At 49.2% G+C, this 21566-nt stretch overlaps 6 protein-coding genes across 6 annotated transcripts; 4 read left to right on the top strand and 2 right to left on the bottom strand.

Annotated features, from left to right (window-relative positions):
* Positions 1 to 6: 6 nt before the first annotated feature.
* On the bottom strand, positions 7 to 2828 carry asn2 (asparagine synthetase B; the record flags this gene model as incomplete). Its single annotated transcript, XM_077804575.1, has 9 exons — positions 7 to 602; positions 663 to 767; positions 827 to 2085; positions 2143 to 2291; positions 2348 to 2383; positions 2441 to 2467; positions 2535 to 2560; positions 2619 to 2669; positions 2803 to 2828. The coding sequence occupies 9 exons, from the start codon at positions 2826 to 2828 to the stop codon at positions 560 to 562; spliced, it is 1722 nt and encodes a 573-aa protein (XP_077660721.1). The 3' UTR covers positions 7 to 559.
* A 1672-nt stretch (positions 2829 to 4500) lies between these two features.
* Positions 4501 to 8948, top strand: cyp51A (cytochrome P450; the record flags this gene model as incomplete). The annotated part of the gene is made up of 2 exons (XM_747044.2): positions 4501 to 4701; positions 4773 to 8948. 2 exons carry the CDS (start codon positions 4501 to 4503, stop codon positions 6117 to 6119), a joined length of 1548 nt encoding a protein of 515 aa, XP_752137.1. The 3' UTR covers positions 6120 to 8948.
* A 3910-nt stretch (positions 8949 to 12858) lies between these two features.
* AFUA_4G06880 (putative HLH DNA binding domain protein) lies at positions 12859 to 15449 on the top strand. Its single transcript, XM_747045.2, has 3 exons — positions 12859 to 12871; positions 12969 to 13622; positions 13688 to 15449. The coding sequence occupies exons 2-3, from the start codon at positions 13564 to 13566 to the stop codon at positions 14787 to 14789; spliced, it is 1161 nt and encodes a 386-aa protein (XP_752138.1). The 5' UTR covers positions 12859 to 12871; positions 12969 to 13563; the 3' UTR covers positions 14790 to 15449.
* An 81-nt stretch (positions 15450 to 15530) lies between these two features.
* Positions 15531 to 18526, top strand: AFUA_4G06870 (ANP1/MMN9/VAN1 family protein). The gene is made up of 5 exons (XM_747046.2): positions 15531 to 16456; positions 16520 to 17151; positions 17209 to 17256; positions 17312 to 17527; positions 17586 to 18526. Exons 1-5 carry the CDS (start codon positions 16284 to 16286, stop codon positions 17750 to 17752), a joined length of 1236 nt encoding a protein of 411 aa, XP_752139.1. The 5' UTR covers positions 15531 to 16283; the 3' UTR covers positions 17753 to 18526.
* A 715-nt stretch (positions 18527 to 19241) lies between these two features.
* On the top strand, positions 19242 to 19742 carry AFUA_4G06860 (uncharacterized protein; the record flags this gene model as incomplete). The annotated part of the gene is made up of 2 exons (XM_747047.1): positions 19242 to 19397; positions 19602 to 19742. The coding sequence occupies 2 exons, from the start codon at positions 19242 to 19244 to the stop codon at positions 19740 to 19742; spliced, it is 297 nt and encodes a 98-aa protein (XP_752140.1).
* A 2-nt stretch (positions 19743 to 19744) lies between these two features.
* On the bottom strand, positions 19745 to 21513 carry AFUA_4G06850 (acyl--CoA ligase; the record flags this gene model as incomplete). Its single annotated transcript, XM_747048.1, has 4 exons — positions 19745 to 20661; positions 20714 to 20750; positions 20809 to 21360; positions 21430 to 21513. The coding sequence occupies 4 exons, from the start codon at positions 21511 to 21513 to the stop codon at positions 19745 to 19747; spliced, it is 1590 nt and encodes a 529-aa protein (XP_752141.1).
* Between the last annotated feature and the right edge of the window lie 53 nt (positions 21514 to 21566).

The following is a 21566-nucleotide window of genomic DNA, read 5'->3' as shown; positions in this document are numbered from 1 at the left end:
TGCCTTAGGTTTCGACTCCTCCTTCAGTACCTGTTCCTGAACTTACGTGAGTATATCAGGGGTAGATCCTCTGTACTCGGACTGTCCAGTGTTGACGCAGTTACGCAGAGGACCGAGTAGTTGAAGTCAAGTACTTCTTGAGTAAAAATTACTTCCCCTTTTATTTGAGCTGAGTATTGGTGCTATTTTCTTTGTTCTGTATATCATCATACGATTTGCTGTGCATGCCTTGCTGGACGCATTCAATGGACCATGACTCCCACTTCGCGCTTACAGACTTCGGACCTGAATGAATCAAGCAATTGAAGATAATATTTCATCAAGGGACATAAATCGACACATATCGCAACACCGTAATATCAGTGACTTGACTCTTTGTCGGTCAGGGAAACAGAATGGACGTCCCAGAAGCTCAAAGAAGGTGACAAATAGCTTTACATATGCTGCAAAACTCTGCTTTTGCAATCCCAGGAGTACTTCCGTTTAATATTCTATACATGTCTAAGTTCAGAGAATTTTGTGATGACCGACTTGCGTGAACCAAAATTGAAAGAACCATTTACTCAATGTGCTCATACTTGGCAGCGTGGATTGCGATAGCTCTGGAGATTGATGTATCAGCATGGGAAAAGCGTTGACCAAATATGAGTTGAAGCCCGTACCTTCCACTGGGGTCGGTCTGTTTCGACCATGTCGGTGTCCAACGCTCGACGGTGGACGCGCACGTTGGGGGGAAGTGCTCGTCAAACATCATGCGGTACCAGTACCTGAAAGTTGTTGTTAGACTTATGTCTCCAACCTGGGCTTCTGAGATAGGTGGACTTACGCTTCCTTGGTGTCAGGGATATCGTTACCCCATTCCGGCTTGGGGTTCTTCATCATCTCATCTGTGATTTGCTTCTCGGCCTGATCCTTCAGGCCGTCAATCCAGCTGTAGCCGACACCGTCGCTGAATTGCTCCTTCTGACGCCAGAGAATCTTCTCCGGGAGGTAAGGCTTGGTGTCAGGCTCGTCCGAGGTGTCGAAAGCTTTGCGCAAGATGTATTTCTCGATGCGCTCTTTCGTGATCATTTTCTCCTGAGGGTCAACACCCATGGCCGCCTCGAGGAACTCCTTGTCCAGGAAAGGCACACGAGCCTCGAGTCCCCAAGCAGAGGTGGACTTGTTGGCCCTGAGACAATCCGCCAAGTGCAAGTTTTTGACACGTCTGACAGTCTCTTTGTGGAATTCCTCCTTGTTGGGAGCGGCATGGAAGTACAAATAACCACCGAAGATCTCGTCACTACCCTCTCCACTGAGGACCATCTTGACACCCATAGCCTTGATCTTACGGCTGAGCAGGTACATGGGAGTAGAAGCGCGGATAGTCGTCACATCGTATGTCTCAAGGTGGTAGATGACATCGGAGAGAGCGTCGAGACCTTCCTCAATGGTGAAGGTGAAGGCATGGTGCTTGGTGCCGAGGAACCTGGCCACCTCAAGGGCAGCTTCAGTGTCAGGAGCGCCAGGTAGACCAATAGAGAAGGAGTGCAATTGCTGGAAAGTGGTGACGGTCGACAGCTCGTTAGTATCGTCAATACCGACCAAATCAGACGCGCCTGTCTGGTCTACAAGAGCGTTCTTGGCCGTCTCTTGCATACGCAGGGTCTCCCGCTGGGCGATGGAGGCCACTAAGCTGGAATCGAGACCACCAGACAGAAGAACCCCATAAGGCACCTCCGCCATCAGACGCTTGCGCACCGACTTCTCCAGAGTTGCACGGATAACCTTGTAGTCAACAGGAGCTGTGGGGACGTTGGTGGGATCCCACCACTTGGGCTGGAAGTAGCGGGTCATCGATTCTGTCTTGGAGTCGTACACATGGCCAGGGGGGAAAGCCTCAATCTTGTCGCATACAGGGTGCAAAGACTTCAACTCGGAGGCGAAGTAAACAGCTCCAGGGGTCTCAGAGGACCATCCGATATAGAAACTGATGATACCGATGGGGTCACGAGCGGCGACCACCCGGTCTTCCTTCTTGTCATAGAGAACCCAAGAGAACATGCCATCAAGATGCTTAGGAGCATCAAGACCATGTTCCATATACTGAAGCTGATTAGCCTCTGGAAGCCGGCAATTTTTGTGAAATGTCTTGGGGCATACCAAAGGAATGACCACTTCACAATCTGAATGTGTCTTGAAGTTGTACTGCTTCTTCAACCCCTTTCTCAGGATCCGGTGGTTGTAGATTTCGCCGTTGACGGCCAGGGCAATGGTGCCATCATCGTTGACGAGGGGTTGCGCTCCGGAGTCTGCTGTGAGTTCAGCATGCAAATTCGAAAGCGGGAAGCTTGGCATGAGCACGAACCGACACCGACGATACACAAGCGCTCGTGAGCGAGGACTAGGGTTCTATTAGCATTTCAGCGAGCTTTTGATATAAATTGTCAGATGTACGAACTAGTGCCCTCAGAAGACCAGTTTCCACCTGTTATCGTTGTTGCGGTTAGCTGGACATTCTTGGAGTCTCCCGAAAGCGTGGTGATGTGACTCACTCCAATCGGGACCACGATGGCGTACACTGGCAACAGTCAGTCAGGAAACCGTAGGATGAGGTATGAATTATGCGAGAAACTTACGCTTTGGCCATGCGCAAAGCTGTGGGCTTGAATGCCTGCACATCGGGGTGACTGTCACACAATCAAAGGTCAGCGCGGACTCGATCAGACCTGGAGAAGGCCCCTGTCCGATGTGCGGCCGCCCACTAAAAATTCGCGGGGCGCATGCACAAGGCGACAGACAAAGCTATAGAAATGGACGTACTGGTGACAAGCGAAGATTCCACACATGCTGGGCACGAGCAATTGAGAAATTACTCTTGGTAATTAGACAGCAAGATGCTCGAGAAGAAGAGAAGAGTAATTGACTAAGCTAGCCAGATATTCGTGGGGGGAGGGAAATTTTAAAGGAAAGCTGGAGCCAGACTGGCGGGGCAGAACAATGACCGAGAGGCGATTTCGGCCACAAATCTTTGACTCATACCCCCGATAAGATAAGTAACTGCCGTCCCTACACTAACCACATTTCATCGGAGTTTTTGTGGCAGAGTGACTGTTGGGGAAAATCTCTTACCACTGCTGTGGCGTCGCGAACTGTCAAGCTGTCGTTTACATGGATGTTCATTGGTCAATTAATGTCTTCATACTCAGGACTTTCTTCTAACCACCATGATATATATTTTCCCACCACTGTAGTTGCTTCCCACATCCATCTTCTGTGGACATCCACCCATCAACAGAAACAGATGATGAAATCACTCGATAGAATGAGTGAGCTGATTTGCCATGGATTCCTGGGCAATTCAGGGGATGAACAAGACTTGGCTTAGCTCCCTTACCGGATTGTCCGCCACAACAGAAGCGACTTTCTCTTACGGCCAAGAGTGAAATCAACTGCACAAAGGGGTGTCCAAAGCAGTGTTGGTTTCCTGTGCTTCGGCAGCTGAAGCCAGCCTCTTAAAGGAATATATACGTCGATCTGTGTGACACCACTTCTTCAATGCTCAGGCATGGCGGTGCTCGGGCTCCGGCAATTTTGTGCAATTACCTGTGGGATTGAAGACAACTTGATATCTCGGGCATCATCGCTGCAACAGTATGAATTTCTCTGTATGCAGTGAAAAATTCCTAGCAGTTTGCGAGCCATGCTGGGAGGAATCTCCGAAGCGGTTAAGGCGGGAATAGACGCCGTTTACCAGAAGGAAGCATAGCAGTGTCGGAATCAGTGTACGACTGGATGACTTATGAGGCCACCATGAGATGTCCTATTTGCTGCGGTACAAAATTGAACAAAACTGTCCTAGAGTTGCAGCATGTCCCCCAGTCTTTAGATTCGGTGGACGCAGAGACTTGTGCTGTGCCAGAGAGACTTTGACACAGTCCGCGACAGAGGCCTCCCCCCTATAAGTCGAGTGCAGGACTGGCTGATCAAACTATGCTCATGCACTGTCTTCTCCTACATAACAGAATACTGGGCAGCGGGCTGGAGATACTATGGCTTTCATATGTTGCTCAGCGGCAGCATTCTGAAACACGTGCGTAGCAAGGGAGAAGGAAAGAAGCACTCTGAATAATTTACACTGTTCTCCTCTAGAAAAAACTCATGAGTGAATAATCGCAGCACCACTCCAGAGTTGTCTAGAATCACGCGGTCCGGATGTGTGCTGAGCCGAATGAAAGTTGCCTAATTACTAAGGTGTAGTTCCAGCATACCATACACCCTAACTCATACTACGGTAGGTAGATCTACTTACCTATGAACCTATATTGGTAGGTAGGTGAATATAAAATACAGCATGGAACATGTTTTTCATTAGCTGGTCTCTCATTCGTCCTTGTCCTAGGCCTTAAGGAATCCAGTATATGAAATAATCCCTCTTATCCATTTTCCTCTTATTCTTTTTCATTTCCCTCATCACTGCAACTCTAATCCTCGGGCTCACCCTCCCTGTGTCTCCTCGAAATGGTGCCGATGCTATGGCTTACGGCCTACATGGCCGTTGCGGTGCTGACGGCAATCTTGCTCAATGTTGTTTATCAATTATTCTTTCGGCTTTGGAACCGAACAGAACCGCCAATGGTCTTTCATTGGGTCCCATATCTGGGTAGTACCATCAGTTACGGGATTGATCCCTACAAGTTCTTCTTTGCGTGCAGAGAAAAGGCAAGTTTCAAGATTGTAGTTTGACATTCATTCCTGGGCGCATTGCTGAGTATTGCTTTCTTAACTGGCAGTATGGCGATATCTTCACTTTTATACTGTTGGGTCAAAAAACCACAGTCTACCTGGGCGTTCAGGGAAACGAGTTTATTCTCAACGGCAAGCTCAAGGATGTCAATGCGGAAGAGGTCTATAGTCCATTGACGACCCCCGTTTTCGGATCGGACGTGGTGTATGATTGTCCCAATTCCAAGCTGATGGAGCAGAAAAAGTTCATCAAGTACGGCTTGACTCAGTCTGCGTTAGAGTCTCATGTGCCACTTATTGAGAAGGAGGTTTTGGACTATCTGCGCGATTCACCGAACTTTCAAGGCTCGTCCGGCCGGGTGGACATCTCTGCGGCAATGGCTGAGATTACCATTTTTACCGCTGCTCGAGCCCTCCAAGGCCAGGAAGTTCGTTCCAAACTCACGGCTGAGTTCGCTGACCTCTATCATGACCTGGACAAGGGCTTTACTCCCATCAATTTTATGCTACCGTGGGCCCCATTGCCGCATAACAAGAAGCGAGATGCTGCTCATGCGCGCATGAGGTCAATCTACGTTGACATCATCACTCAGCGCCGTCTTGACGGTGAGAAGGACTCTCAGAAATCAGACATGATATGGAACCTGATGAACTGCACATACAAAAACGGCCAGCAAGTGCCTGATAAAGAGATTGCGCACATGATGATAACCCTGTTGATGGCTGGTCAGCATTCGTCTTCGTCCATCAGCGCCTGGATTATGCTGAGACTGGCCTCACAGCCAAAAGTCCTCGAAGAGCTGTATCAGGAACAGCTGGCCAATCTTGGCCCCGCCGGGCCAGACGGCAGTCTTCCTCCGCTCCAGTACAAGGATCTTGACAAACTTCCCTTCCATCAACATGTTATTCGTGAAACCTTGCGGATTCACTCCTCTATTCACTCTATCATGCGCAAGGTGAAAAGCCCCTTGCCCGTTCCCGGGACCCCTTACATGATTCCTCCCGGTCGCGTGCTCCTTGCTTCACCTGGAGTGACAGCCCTCAGCGACGAACACTTCCCCAATGCTGGGTGCTGGGATCCCCATCGCTGGGAGAACCAGGCTACTAAGGAGCAGGAGAACGACAAGGTTGTCGACTACGGTTACGGCGCCGTCTCCAAGGGCACGTCAAGTCCCTATCTTCCGTTTGGTGCTGGCCGACACCGCTGCATCGGCGAGAAATTCGCTTATGTCAACCTTGGTGTGATTCTGGCGACCATTGTGCGCCACCTGCGACTTTTCAACGTGGATGGAAAGAAAGGAGTCCCTGAAACTGACTATTCATCCCTCTTTTCGGGCCCCATGAAGCCAAGCATCATCGGCTGGGAGAAGCGGTCGAAAAACACATCCAAGTGAGACTGTTGTAACCATCGAGGACTTCAAAGGATTTGGTGTGATCGGAATAGGTGTATTATACTTAATTCAGCCCCTCGAGGGCCTAATAAATGACTGTATTGAACCCTTATTCAGACCTTACTGGCCCTGAAGTGTTGTTGCCTATACTGAGTATGAGTATTTGTATCCCTAGGACTAATTGAATGTATTCCAACGAGCTGATCCATAGGGAACCAGAACAGTGCACAGAGATGAAAACAAATACTTAATCAAGCCTTGGCCTTGGCACGCAAAGACGAGAAGGGATATGCCCTTTGTGCTAGTCTCCAAGGACATGCCCTGACTGAACAGACCAATTCTTCTCCCAGGTCACTCGTCAGTCCTGCTCCTTCTAGCCTATCTAAACTGTGGCTGCGATCCAGGACTCAGCGACTCAAGATAACGTAACTCAAGGCAAAGCGCAAGAAAAGAAAACTTCAGATCCTGTCTAAATGACGTGGAGAAGCTCGTGCGAAAACCTGTTTTTGATAGTCTTCAAAAGTCAGCAATTGATCTGTCCCCGAGTTGCACGGGTGGGGGTGATAAACGGGGCATCAGGGACACATTGCTGGGTCGGGTCGTGCTCTTTGGCAGTAGAGGAGGACTTATGCTCGTTGACGTTCTTGGACAAAACCTGCGAGCGAAGGATCTGCAGGCCACTGCGCTACAAACCAAGGAAATCCGAGACCGTGACGTTGAAGGCTGGAGCTGGAGCTGAAGCGATGGAATTCTGGTTCAGTCATTGTACAGTGTCATCTTTAAAAGAGGGCAAGCATGATTAATGGTGGTTTCCGGCTTGAGAGTATCCTGAGTGACGATAGGGGTCAATCTGGACCTCGTAGTCCGATGCTGGCCTGTTCCCGCTTCGCAGTCGATGAACACTCGCGGAGATGCCTCCAGCTTGACGTGTCCGAAAGTTGAATCTGACTGGGATGTATAGTTCTTAGCACTAGCACGCAGAGACCAGCGTATCTGCTGGGATCGCATATGCATGTCATACGTGGACGGGGTCATAGTCACACGAGAGGTTCGATGTTCTTCTGTCTTGCAGTAAGTGTTCTAGACAACTGCCTGAGGTTGTGCCCGCACGACCATGCACGACCTGATGGGAGTTTCTACACATCGCAATGGGTGCTCGGGCTCAAAGTCCGTTTGCCACTGGTTCGGTAGGGAGTGGTGGGTGGCTTGGTACCTGTAGAATTGCCCGCCCTAGACTGGAGTCTCGAGGCCCGAGGAAGCAGACTCTTCTGAAGAGGCAAGCAGACTCCAAGGTTCTATCTCTCTATCTAGTATTCTCCGCTGGACTCCAGATATTGATTGAGATGGTTGCATCACGTACGGAGTATAATCCGGCCCTCGATGGATCACCCTGACGATCAAATTATAGCCCTAGATACTCTAAATTGGTATGTTCGCCCCAGCGGATGGACTGACCCGGCGTCCGTGTCGAGCTGAAGGGGGGATGATCATCAGCTCACCAATACGCCTGCTGAACCTTGACCACCACCATGGCCACCTGGTCTTGCAAGTACAATACTTCCATAGCCCAATGCACACCTAGATGAATGATCTGCAGTGCCAGGACAGTTCCAACCAGAACGATACGATTATCGGTGCACAGAAGAACTGGGGATCGTTGCAAGATATAAAAATAGCTACCACAAGTCCTTCGTCGCGGAACACGATTGATGAACAGGGAAGCACAATTTGGAATCATTATGTAGATAGTGGACTGCTTGTTGCACCTAGAAATGAACTTACGATAGATATCAAGGTCCACGATACCTTGCATGAGGCGATTGCCCTGATCAATACAATTACCCACCTACCATGGACCTATAGACCTCCACCTTCCCGGTAGGTAGTAGGATATGTGGGGACTTGGACACGGGCATAGCTCTGGCTAAGGCCCATAGTAAGGTTCCGTGTTCAAACTGGAACTGCACGGGCATGGGGATCAATTGCATGTTTAGTACGGTAGCATCCGATCGAACTGCAGTAATCGATACAACTGATGCATTGGCTCTTAATACAGGACACATTCCATATCTGCAATGTGTTCGAATGGCGCCTGTCGTCCGGCCTAGAACTTCAGACCAGATTCAAAGTATCAAGGGTTCAAGTCTTGAGGTATTCTGCATAAGACAATATAGGGTTGGTCGCGTAGAGGATGGAGTATCTATTCATGCCTTGCTCGAGTGGCAACTAGAATTTGTAAGTTGTAACCACCTGCTTTGGTATCGGTTGAATATTCCGTAGTAGGCGAGAGGCATGGCCATCTCCTGCGCTGTCCATCTTCGTCCCACTTAGCTTGAAGCATCAGAAATATTCAAGACAAGAAGAACAAGGCATAGTTTGAGCAGAGAAAACTGAAACATAGCACGAGTTGATCGTACATCCAGGTTCCAGTCTTCAGGACAGTAAACATTTGCTGATTATGGTTGTGCTCCTAGAAGAAATCGATACATGAAAAGTCTTGCATTTGTCATGCAGGGGCGTCCCTGGTCTCTCCACACCTGACGGGAGAGTCTGGGCACTGGTCGGAATATCTATTGGATGATTGTAATGGGGAGACGCCTGTGTCCGTTTTTACAGTTTTAGCCACAGCGCCAACGCCTTCTGGACGAACAATACCTAGTGCTAAGAGACGCGTAAACGGGTTTAGCCTCTGTTCGTCTCACTACCTATCGAAATCGTGGTGTTGGACTTGCGGCCTCAGGCAACTACCACTCCGGTGATGCAGCATTTGTCGGAGCTCGCCTAGTCCGAGTCGACAGGTAAACATGGACAACGCACTGATTGGGACCGGAGATTGTTGACTGTTGATTGAATGCTAACTAACATAATGATGGTTGGGTTTGAAACAAACCCCATTTGCTTTTTATGACCTGTCAAGAATGGTTCCATTTGAGTTTCGATCAATTTGCCTTTCTGGTAGTGCTTCCCTTGGACGTTTACGTTTCACCTGATGTCGTTACACAAAGCTATAGTACTGTATAGTAGTGTACAGTGAGTCAGTAACGGCTTGGGCGTCTGAACCGGCCTGACTACGTCTTCAGCAGATAGTAAATAGAAAGGTCCTTCAGCATCAATAGCCTAAGAGCACAAAAAGCAAAATCGATAAGCCCGTAATTGACGGGGGAGATAGTATGGACTATTTGACTAAACCTTGGAAGGAGGAAGCTAATGCCAGGCCGAACGGTTTAATGTTTGAATTAACGGAGTTTGCCTGTGAACCCGTTGGCCTGGATGAGATCCGACATACACTTAGACCTCGCGCGACGGCCCTTAGTCTTCTTCTGAAACCTCGCTAACCTGCACTAAAAGCTACTACTTCGCACGGAGGTGGTCAATCTGCAAATCCACACAAATCATGATACCCCTCTAGTCTACTTACTGTATATGCCAAATTGCCAATAAGACTGAGGAAAGCTCCCTTTTCTGCTGGCTCTTTGACCTTGACGATCATTCTATCTGACAAGATATTGAAGTTTCTGATAGCGTATCCGAAGGATTTCTATCGGATACCCATGGTCGAGCACGGCATGCGAACTACGGAGTAGACCATCTGAAGCCAGACAGCGTGACCTACCAATTTCGTAATTAATTCAGGCAGGCCCACCCTTGATCAACTTCAAGCCCACCCGGACAATTTCAGCAGGGGCTCCTAAGGGATATCCATGAGGTTATCGTCGGGGTACCTAAACTTTGTAGGCATACCCATAGTCGCATAGCCTTCAAAGAGACTCATGTAGGTACACGACGAACTCTACGCACTGTACTTCTGAAAGTAATCAAGTTAAGGTCCGTGAATGGTCATGCCGGAAAATTGCTACTCTGCATTAAATTCAACCTGTTGAACTATCAATTAACCAATCATCCGAGCAAACGGAAAGCTACCCTCGTGAAAGATGTGTCTTGCAAGGATCACTAGATTGTAGATTGGAGTTTGTTTAAGGCCACCATGAGATTATGCGAGTAACTTTAGCAGCTAATTCTCAATCGTATCTAGTACTCTCGTGTTTAGCACCCGGCTCAACCACATCCCCATGGCAATCAATCCAAACAGGGGTTTGGTACTTATGTCAGAGTCCCCGTTACTGCTCTCTGGGACTGGTAGTGAATCAGACCCGGGTAAGTTGGTTCTTCCCCAAGAGGTATGTAAGTAGAAACAGAGAGAACCCCATTCAGGCTTCGAAGGCAGGGGATATGTACTGCACATTGCATGGCGCATAGTACCCGAAATCATCACTAAAGGCGAGCTATGCCTCAGAATAGCAATTCCCCAACTTCTGATGAAACGCAATGAGGATCAATCAGAGACCCAGAAGAAAAAGGAGAATTGATGATGAATCTTAATGTCAATCACAAGTCGTTACGGATGGCGGATGGCTTCCAGGATTTGCCTTCCCATGGGCATTGAACGTGGGGCAGGCTAGCTGAGAGCCTGAGATCTCAGAGAGTCAGGGTTGCGAGCAGGTGAGTGAGGGGAAAAAAATATAATTATAAAAAAAGAACTTAAGAAGAAAAGGAAGGAGGCGTAAGATCCGTTTGATTCTTCATAGATCCGGGGTCATGAATATGACAGCTCTTATTTCCTTTTGCCAGGGCCCCACTTTTACTGGCTCGGCGCGCATGTTTAGTGGGAGTTATGGATATGGTATGCAGCATTTTTCTGTATGGGGTACTTTGTACATACAGAGTATATGGATATTGTACTCTGTAAGATAGGTAGATATACGTTACGGATGTATGTACATGCATAACTATCTTTTGGAGACTGAGTATTATTGATATTGCTTTCCGCGTTGTCCACTACAGAGTGTTCCTACTCGATACTAATTAAGTTGCCCCTTTTGGCGTATTTCCTTTTCGGTCTTTGCTATCTAGGGGTTTGATGACGAAAGCACATTCAGTCGCTGACCCATTGCCTTTAGAATTGAAATTTTACTCTTTATCAGGAGGCCTTCATTGATATTCCTGCCACTGAAGTACGACCACAGGTTACTGCTTCGAATCCGATAGATGGTACAGTAGACGATAAACATAGAAGCAACACCTCTCAGTACTGCGCACTCTATTTCTGTTGACTGTCGAGTCAGAGTGGCGTCCCAAAATCAACGGCATGCGTGTCCGTTAGAGTTGTCATTGATTGGAACAAATTCCAAATCACTTTGGCAACCTGACCAGGCAACTCTCTTACTTATTGACGTTATGTGGCTTTACTGGGCTAGTCACCATTACCCTAAGACCGAAGAAGCCCAGAACGTCGGAGCCATGAGTCTGACAGCCATCTGATCCTGGTCGCTGGGCTCTCCCTGTGACCCAGGTAGACGGGCCTACCTCGGCGATCATCGAGTGGCCCTCGAGGCTTCGAGGCTTGATCCCTTAATGATCTAGGGCTACATGGGTAATTTTATTCGGCTTCGCTCGGTTGGGTACCTAGATAGACGTATTATGTACCGTATTGAGAGTCTTATTGATGAACATGCTCGGTCGTGCCAACGCCGACTCTGCTGTATTCGTCGAGCTCAATAGTTATAGATATGGTATGTACAACAATAACATTGCCATGGACGGTTATTATCGCCATCAATGATTGCTCGATTGCCTCCTCGCAGAGCGTCTCAGGTACTTTTGTTCAGCTGTCCCAAGCTCTTCGCTCTTCCAGCAAGCTCAGGGTCCTTGCTTCGTGCTATTTGATTCTGATCAGGATTTGTGGAGCCTGAGGCAATGACGACCCGCCATGGTGGAGGCTTTGCGTCTGCTTGTGCGTCGGATATTTATCTGTGCCATCACTATCGCTTGTCAGTACCTTTGTCATTTCTCGCATTACCAGTGTATCACCACTGCTGCAAGTAGAGCAGGAAGGATGCATCGGCAACATCTCCAAACTCCAGATCGGGATAAACAGGCGGAGGCTGATTCCGATTGCTCCTTCCGCCATGCAATTTGTCGGGGGCGTCTGGAATTGGGAATCCTCTTCTCCATAGGCATCACACCCATTGAGCGGCGTCTCTTACCCCAGAAAGAGCAGAAGCAAAGCCGGATGGGCTGTTCCACAGCCGCCACAGAATCTTCGATGATTTCGTTCATGCATACATTACGGGAAACGTTTGCTCTGTTCTCGCCCGTACACACACTCTCACACTATTTTCGGGGATTCATTGTTTTGCTTGGGGATGAAGGTGCCCGAGGAGATTAAGACCATGGCCATTATTTGCTGGATCAAAGTATATTGAAGTATTATGGCAGTAATGCAAGGGGAATCGATGTCTTCTACCCGTGTAGATCGAAAATCCACAGTCGTGGTGACAAATCAAGAGTCTCGATCCCTATCCAGCTCAAACAGCGAGGTCATTCAAACAACGCTTGATTCGTCGATCTGCTTTTCTCCTCATATGCCGGTTAGTGTGAGCCACATGTGTTACGTGAGGTACTCACGAATAGTGCCGTCTGTGCCCTTAGGTTTTGTGACAGAGATAATTCAAACGGGACCACGGTTCCCAAACACTATCTCGATACTATCTGGACAGCTCCGTGCCCCATAGATGGTTTTTAGTAATTGATTAGTGGATGTCGAGACCAAACTCTGGCGGAATGCCATTCTTACTTCCCCGCCATCATGGGATGGACCTGAAAAGGTGCTGTTGTGGCTTGGTGGGCCTCTGCACATCAGTACCAAGGGATTGACCAGGAAGTCATGTCAATGGTAAAATATATTATTCCTGCTAGTAAGTATGCCATCTTCTAGACCAGACCCATTTTCTATTGCCCACATGCTCTAGATACTGTAATTTCCAATTTCTAATTCCCTTCCCCATTTCCAAGTTGGGTTGGTCGCAGATCTGCCTAGCCGATAGTTGATACATCCTCAATTTAGATACACTCTCACTTTGGACAGAAGATCCAGAGATTCGAGCTCCATTTTTGCCTGCAGCTCATCCACTGCACGTCTGAGCGCCACCAACTGAAGTCGAACTCCTTCTCTTTGTCCTCTCCTTCATCCCTCGTTCGCCATCCTGCAACCAGATATAAAACATGCAGCGGGTTCGCACCTTATCCACAGAACAAGCAGCTTTGAGTTCTTCACCTCTTCAAATTGCCTCGTGGAATCCCTCGCTTTGCCCAAGCATCTCCCTTGAGCTATACCTCTCAATTCTTAAACAAGTGTCTCACCTGCTTGGCACCAACCCTGTGTCAACAGTACAGCACAAGAAGCATTGTTTTTTACGTTCTACGTCCTCATCTCTTGCTGTTGTCTCTGAGACGTACCTATCAAGCAAGGTTGCGCACGTACCCGCCATACATACACATACAGAATACCGGTCTGGAGGTCGTCTATCGCTGTGTCTACACGGTGAGACACACAGACATAACCATTCCGCTGTCCGCCACCCGCAAAACACACAGCACAGACGGAAACATGATGTTCGAAGACATGGCGTCGACTTGCGACGAGACCTCCCAGCGCCGCGCTTTGCCGTGAGTGATCAATGTCTTTCATCGTTTCGAAGCGTTGTCCGACTGACATACCTTTCCACAAATAGCAGCATACGCTCCATCTCAAACAGCTCATCCGGGCCTGTAGATCTGGGCGATGACCGCAAATTACCCCCCCTTCCTCGCGCGGAGCCATTGCCTCGGGGACCCTTTAACCCTTTCACTTCTAACATCTTTGCTCCCAGCCCACCCAGCCCACATGACACTATCCCCGCCAAGTCGTCGTGGCCGGTTTCAGAGCACATTGTCACTCCTCCCTCTCCCGCCAACTCCGCCGACAGCTCCTGGCCCGACAGTTTGACGCCTCGCAAGGCCTTTGACTGGTCCCAGGAACTCTCTCCTGCCGACCTGCTGAGCTTGATTGCCCCGAAGAACATCAGTCGGAAGCCACCACTGCAACAGTTGTGCGGAAGAAAGCGCAAGGGAAGCATGATCTCCGCTGATGTTGATGACCAGCGAGAGAAGCACCGCATTGCCGAGGGAAATCGTCGCAAGAATCTCAGCCAATTGCATCGGGAGCTGGATAGTAGGATTCATGACTTCTTTCTTGAACGGGCCGGCTGGAACCCGGCCAAGAGCTTGCCTGAATCCAAGGAACACATCGTTCAGGGTGCTATTTTCCTCATCGACTTCATGCTGCTGATCATCGTGCACCTGATTCGCCAGGAGAATGAAATGCCTCGACAGCTGTCAGAGAAGCTGCAGCCCCAGATCCGCTGCATGCAACTCCAGCAATTGGTGTCGAACCTGCAACAGCAGCAGCAGACAGCTCAACAGCAGATCAAGGTTCTGAAGCAGGAGAACCAGCTGCTGGAAGAGCGAAACCAAGCACTTGAGTTCCAACTTAAGTCATACGAGCACATGTTCCGGTCCCCCAAGAGCGAGCAAACGAGCCCTCGTCCCCTGGCGCTGGTCCCTGAAGCCAAGACTCAAAATGTGCTTCCTGGCTTGCGAGTTCTCTGTGATGGCATCGCTGCCCCAAGCGCCGCCCCCGAGCCCTTACATCCAGGCTCCTCCCACGGACAGTCCTTCGGACACACATTTCTCTCCGCCACTCCTCCCATGACAGGACCTTCATCACCGGTATTTCCTCATACAAACTATTCGGCTGCAAATTCGCGGCGCGAATCTCTGATCCCATCGCCGTGATAAAGGGAAATGAGTTTTCTGTGTGGTGACTTCCAAAGGTCGTCTTTCTGTCATGAGTTTCCCTGGGTCATAGAATGGTTCTCGTCCTAAACCGGCTTGCTTTCGATTGTCTATCGCGGTTGAGCGTTTGCATTGTATCAACATCAATTCCGTGAACAGTGATGCGCTTTCATTCTGCATTTTCGAACGTTCGGCTTCGGTCATCTCTCAACTTATCTCGCGGATTATAGAATATTTAGGGTGCATTTATTGGCGAACATTGGAGAAAAAGGGCGGTATATTTGAAAGGAAAAGAAAACCATGGGTGGATTTCAGAGCGCTATTCGATTTCTTTGCATATTTCCTTTGTTTGGTTCTGTTTTCCTGTGGAAACTTGGTGTTTGGGACATATGTCGTTTCTGGACTGGCCTGATGTTGGCTTCCTTCATGCTCCCAAATATGCGAAACGTCAGGAGCAGGTTTCGGTCTCTTATCTCTCCCATTGTTGAACGTTATGATATGCTTGAAAGACATAAGCAGCTGTACACACCGGCAAATACACGATTCATGAATAATAGCCACAAAATTCCAATTTTTATCATCTTCGATTGACTACGCTCCGAACTGCATGCAATATCGCAATGCGGAGGTATCTACGATGTAAGCAGATCTCGAGATAGTAATTCTCTCCAGTCAGCGAATGGGATGCGCCTCGACCAACTGCCAAGAACAGCCCCTTTTCGCCGCAAGGGGGGTTGTTGATGAAGATGATTGAGGACACCACAAAATTGACGAAATCCGAATAAAGCGATCAATTCTAGAGCTTCGGATTAATGCTACTTTCGAGCCAATCTGCACCGATGATAATGTTGGTGATGAAGTCCCATTGGTTTGACTTGACCACCACCTATAGAAAGTGACACCAAGGGTGGACTTTGCGTTCTGGGCTCCGCCATCCCCGTGCCCAGATTGTTCTCAGGGAAAACTCCCCGTCCATTCTTTGACGATTCGCTTTTTCTTCTCCCAGACGGCTTGATTCTCTGGCAGCATCGTCACCCATCTCCATTTTGCCAGACCTGGTTCTCTTCTTTTCTTTCGTCTTAGATATACATTTCATAATCGCATCTGGCTCCATTTACACTCGTTTGTTGTCTCCTCTCTTGCGGTGCCCTACTGGCCGCACCCTTCCGCCAGACCACCTTTTTTCCCCCATCTCTACCGAGCCATCCCTCCCTCCTTCGCGATTTATCGCGTTACCGACTCCATCCCTCTCGTTCCAGTGCCAGCCAGGCCGATTCGTTCAAAACTTGCTTCGAATTGTGTTATTCAGGGTTCGTGGTAAACAGCTTCGAGGATTTACAGCCGCCGTGTGGTCGGCTGCCTATCTCCGTTCGACGTTGAGTGTCCACAACGCACCTTCCAGGAATCCTTGCCGTGCCCAGACTGTTGCGATTCCTGAGTGTTCGAACTGCATTTCGCCAGTTGCAGCGTATTCTCTGATCATATATTGCAAAGATGCTTCTTCCTAAGGGTGGCGTAACGTGGAAGTCGGCCAAAGCTCGACTCCCTCCCTGGAGGGCCGTTGTTGTTCTCCTTACACGGCCGCGATTCTTGATATCTTTAGCTCTGACAGGCATTTTGATCTTATTATGGCGTGGAATCAGCAAATCAGCATCAGGAATGCAAAAGTGAGTATCCATTCGGTAGTCATGAAGTGCAAAGTGGTTCTGACACGTGGTTGGTGTGATCAGTTTCTACTGCTATGGTCCCCCCAAATCTCCAATGGAAATGACCATCAACGAGATGAATGCATGGATGGCACATACTCAGACTCCGGTGATTTTTAACCACCATGAGCCCTATGTCGTGAATGACAGCAGTATTATCAATGTCGACCTCAACGGCATTCAGTCGACCCGTGCAGCTAAGGAGAACAAGGAGCGGGTGCTGATCCTCACTCCTCTAAGAGATGCCGCTCCCCATCTGGAAAAATACTTCGATCTCCTCTACAACATCACTTACCCCCATGAACTCATTGATCTGGCCTTCCTTGTCGGCGACTCTCAGGATGACACGCTCGCCGTTCTCGCCAGGGAGCTGAAACGAATTCAGGATCAAGTGGAAGACAAAATTGCTTTCCGCAGCGCGACAATTATTCAAAAGGAATTTGGAGCTGAAACTGGCATGAATGTCGAGGATCGACACTCCTTTGCGGCCCAGGGGCCCCGTCGCAAGGCTATCGCCCGAGCTCGCAATTACCTCCTCTACTCCGCTCTGAAGCCTGATCACTCCTGGGTCTACTGGAGAGACGTGGATATCGTTGACAGCCCTCCAACTATTTTGGAAGATTTCATTTCCCACAATAGGGACATCCTTGTTCCCAGTATGTCGAAACTCTTCTATTCCAGTTGCCTCAGCGCTAACGTATGATCTTTTACAGACATTTGGTTCCATCGTTACAAGGACGGGCGTGATATTGAGGGTCGCTGTATGTGCATGCCCTTTCCCATGTTTTGGAAGCATTATTTACTGACTATCGTTAGTTGACTACAATTCGTGGATCGAATCCGACAAAGGCCGCAGGTTGAGACAGACTCTGGACCCGGACACTATTCTCGCTGAGGGATATAAGGAATATGATACGGGTCGGGAATACCTCGTTGGAATGGGTGACTGGAGGAAGAACAAGGACGAGGAGGTTGAGCTTGACGGCATCGGTGGTGTCAACATTCTGGTCAAAGCAGACGTTCACCGTTCCGGTTGGTCCATCTTCTGTCATCATCACGTACCTTTGAGTTCTAACCGTCCACATTATAGGCATCAACTTCCCCCCCTATGCGTTCGAAAACCAGGCTGAAACGGAAGGGTTTGCCCGTATGGCCAAGCGGGCTGGATACGAGGTATATGGCTTGCCGAACTACATTGTGTGGCACATCGACACTGAAGAGAAGCCCGGCAACCTAGGGGATCGCAAAGCGTACTAATAATCAATGATATGAGTCAATGGCCTTACCCATGCATTCGGGGTTGCCGAAGTAGACCTGAAAGACCCAACTCTTCAATTTGCGCTCAATACCCGTTTGTCCACTGATATCTGACGCAGTTGCCGTCAGGATGATTGTGTGGAGCTCTCAACCATATTCATCAATGCTGGTTACATTCCCAGCTATTCCTTTCTATGCTCTTGTTTCTTCAGTGATGTTTTGAAACGGATATCTAATGATATCAATAATTTTCAATCTTCTTCATATGTTGTGTTCTAGGGATTTCTTTACGTGCTGTTTCCTTGGCGCTTCGGGGACGTTGTTCAGCGGTATTTGAGGATTATAGAGTTGACCGGTCGACTGTTTGATTGAACTCATAGCCGCCTGGGTCTTGTTCTTGATCCTCTGCCATTAGGCAGACGGACTTGACGACCCTGATGCTTTAATCTGGCATTGTCATCCCTGGAACCAGTTCTTGGTTCCCAGTTGTCTTCTAAGCTGGGATCAGTCAATGACATCGTTCTCAGATTTGTGTCCCTGGAGTATGCAGAGGCCCACTGAATGGATGCCTAGGAGTCTTTGGCAGAGAGGACATGTTACCGGACCAAGACGCGACCAAGGGCGTCGATGTCAAATTGAGATGGACAGGGCGATGGATCGGGCATGGAGGTCGCAACCCTTCATGTACATACATATATATGTAGCTACACAATGTGAATTTCCGACAAAGCATACCAAGTCTTCGACAGCTTTTAAGCACATCTGTTGAGCCAGAAGAGCTGCTACTACTTTGCGACAATACCATATCCGTCTACCCAATGAAGATTCTAACAGTGACCATGTATTTGCATGGGCAATTGAAGTAGATCGCGTTGTTAAGCAAGCATTGCTAACATACTCATCTTCTCGTATGATCATCTTGTTCGTATCGTCGTTGTTTCCATTGCAGGAGTAGAACATTCTCCACATTGTGACACGGTCCTTTTGCCCCACGCCGAATCTACCCATCTCGGCTTTGCGAACTAGAGTACCGAGGGGCAGTCTACTTAAACAAAAACAGTAGATATTACGCCTCCTACTTTCTCACCCATCTCATCAACGCTCATGGTCTATCTAACCAGACTCACCTCCCCCGCTTTTCTCAGCCGATCATTCACCCGAGCATTCTCGTCCACCATCATGGCTTCCACCAAGCACGAGTTCCTCTGCATCCTGCCTGATAAGCCGGATGCTCTGGCCAAGAGGCTGGAGGTGCGCTCGTAAGTCACTCTTCCACCAACCTAGACTGCTTTCTGCTGGACCTTACGAGGTGCGATACTGAGGTGGGTTTTGTACAGCTCCCACCTCGAGTGCGTTAAGCCCCTGGTTGCGGATGGGGTGATCACGATGGGGGGTGAGTACCTTGCAAGCTCTCTTTTTTTCCTGCCATTTGGCCTCGACAGTTATGGTTCCTCATAGAGAAGATGGCTGAGTGAGTTGAGCAGGGGCTATGCTGGAGTCTCATTCTACCGAGGGCACGCCCTCGTTCAAGGGGAGTGCGATGTTGCTGATGGCCGAGAGCGAGGAGCAGGCGAAAGAGCTCCTGAGCAAGGATATCTATGTTCGGAGTGGAGTGTGGGATTTGGAGAAGGCGCAGATTATTCCGGTACGTGATTAGGTTTTCTGTGACTTGCTTGTTTGCTTGTTGAGGCTAATGGTGGTTCAGTTCAAATCTGCTGTTCGGACGGCACTGTGAGTTACTTAAGGCGGGGGTGGGACGCTACGAGCCAGTAACATGTTTGTGAGAGATAAATACATTGATAAATCTGGCAATCTACCCAAGCAATGATGCTACTATTTATGTTATAAGATCTGGTCGCATGTACAACATGCATGTGACTACAGCTTTGCCTTGGGCTGGAGCATCGCCTCTGCTACCTTGCGTCGCTGTATCTTCCCCGTTGCCGTCTTTGGAATCTGCGTGATTATCCAGACCTGTTGTATGCTGTAAGATCATTGCTCAGGAAAATACGTTGGGCACAAGGGGCATTGGAATACCTGCTTCGGGGTCTTGAATTTGGCCAGCTTTCCAGCCATCCATGCCTTGAGATCCGCCTCGGTTGCAGAGCCGGCACTTTTCAACACAACCGCGGCTCCAATATCCTCTCCATAGTGGCCCTCATCCGGGATAGCGAAACAGACGGCTTCCGCAACCTGGGGGTGAGACAACAGCGTGTTGTCAAGCTCGATAGGGCTGATTTTCTCTCCGCCCTTGTTGATGAGCTCCTTGATGCGACCGGTGATGATAATGTAGCCGTCGCGGTCCTTCTTCCCCTGGTCGCCCGTGCGGAAGAAACCGTCCTTGGTGAAAGACGACTTGTTGGCTGCCGGGTTGTTCAGGTACCCCTTGGTCACGTTTTCGCCACGGACGCAAATCTCCCCCTCTTTGCCCTGAGGCACTTCTTCGCCCGCTTGGTCGAGGATCTTGACCTCTACGCCTTGTCCGATGCCGACACTGCCAGGCCGGCGTCTTCCGGGTGGGAGAGGGTTACTCGTCATTTGGTGGGCGGCCTCTGTCATCGCGTACGCTTCCAGAACGGGGGCCTTGAAAGTTCTTTCCAGGTCTTCAAAAGTCTTGGGGGAAAGGGGCGACGAGCATGAGCGGATGAAGCGGATCCTGGGAATGGGATTCGGCAGAGGGGTCTTTAGGAGGATCTGGTGGATCGTAGGCACAGCCGTGTACCAGTTTGCCTGGTGAGTCACGAAATCTTGCCAGAACTCGGAGGCAGAGAACTTGAGAGGTACTATAACAGAGCCTCCTGAAAAGAGAGGGGCGAGGAGGCCGGCCAGCAGCCCATGAACGTGGAATAGGGGCATCACTAAGTACGTTCGGTCCTCGGGAGTTAACAGATATGTATCCCGGATATTTTCTGTGATTGATCAGTGAAATCTCGACCATGTCAGACTGTGTTGTTTACTCACTCATGGTTGTGACAAGGTTCTTGTGTGTTAACGGGACCTGTTCCCATATTGCGATCAGTATGATGGCCTTCTTTTCAGGGGTAGAAGGCCCATACAGCTTTGGGTCTACCAGTTGTCCCACTGGTGTGCAAAACAAGGGCAATATCATCAGGTTGTGCTTCGAGGATACCAATGCTGCCCTTTCCTGCCAGCTTGCCCAGTTCCTTGACGTCCAGTACAACCTCCTTCCCATCCCAGTAACACTCCGCGATAGCAGCATTGTATTTCCTACCCGCCCGCACAGCAGGACCACCTTGGGCAAAAGAGCCCCGTGGAATCAACACCAGGCTCGAGCTGAGATCCTCAATATAGAACTCAAACTCATCCTGCTTGTATGCCGGGTTGAGAGGAGCTGCGATAGCTCTCTGCCATGATGTAGCCAAGTAAGAGACTATGAATTCAAAAGAATTAACGAGAGCCAATGATACTGCAGCTCCATGGCCGACCCCCAGCCTAGCGAGCTTGGCTTGAAAGTCGGCGACATGGGTATGAAGCTGATGGTAGGAGACCGACAAGGCCGACGGCTTATGAGGGACTATCACTGCAACACTCGGACTGTAGGGCGAGAGGGACTGAGCTAGTGTGGCCATCGTTCTTATGGTGTATGTCTTGGGCGACAGGGGTTATTTACAGCGATGGAAAAGATGGTTATTTAAGATAGATTATACAGATTGAACATGAGGAATCTGCGGATACCACTCATGTATCCTACGCAATTGACGTAGATGTGCCATTATTATACCCTTGATGGTTAAGCCCATGGGTCCTCGGACTTGGCTGCGAAGTATCGGGTCAAATTGTTCAATTGTCGTCG

This window comes from Aspergillus fumigatus, chromosome 4, assembly GCF_000002655.1.
Source record: "Aspergillus fumigatus Af293 chromosome 4, whole genome shotgun sequence".
Lineage (NCBI taxonomy): Eukaryota > Fungi > Ascomycota > Eurotiomycetes > Eurotiales > Aspergillaceae > Aspergillus > Aspergillus fumigatus.
The sequence above is the reverse complement of the archived record's forward strand: the minus strand, read 5'-3'. Positions and strand labels throughout refer to the sequence as shown.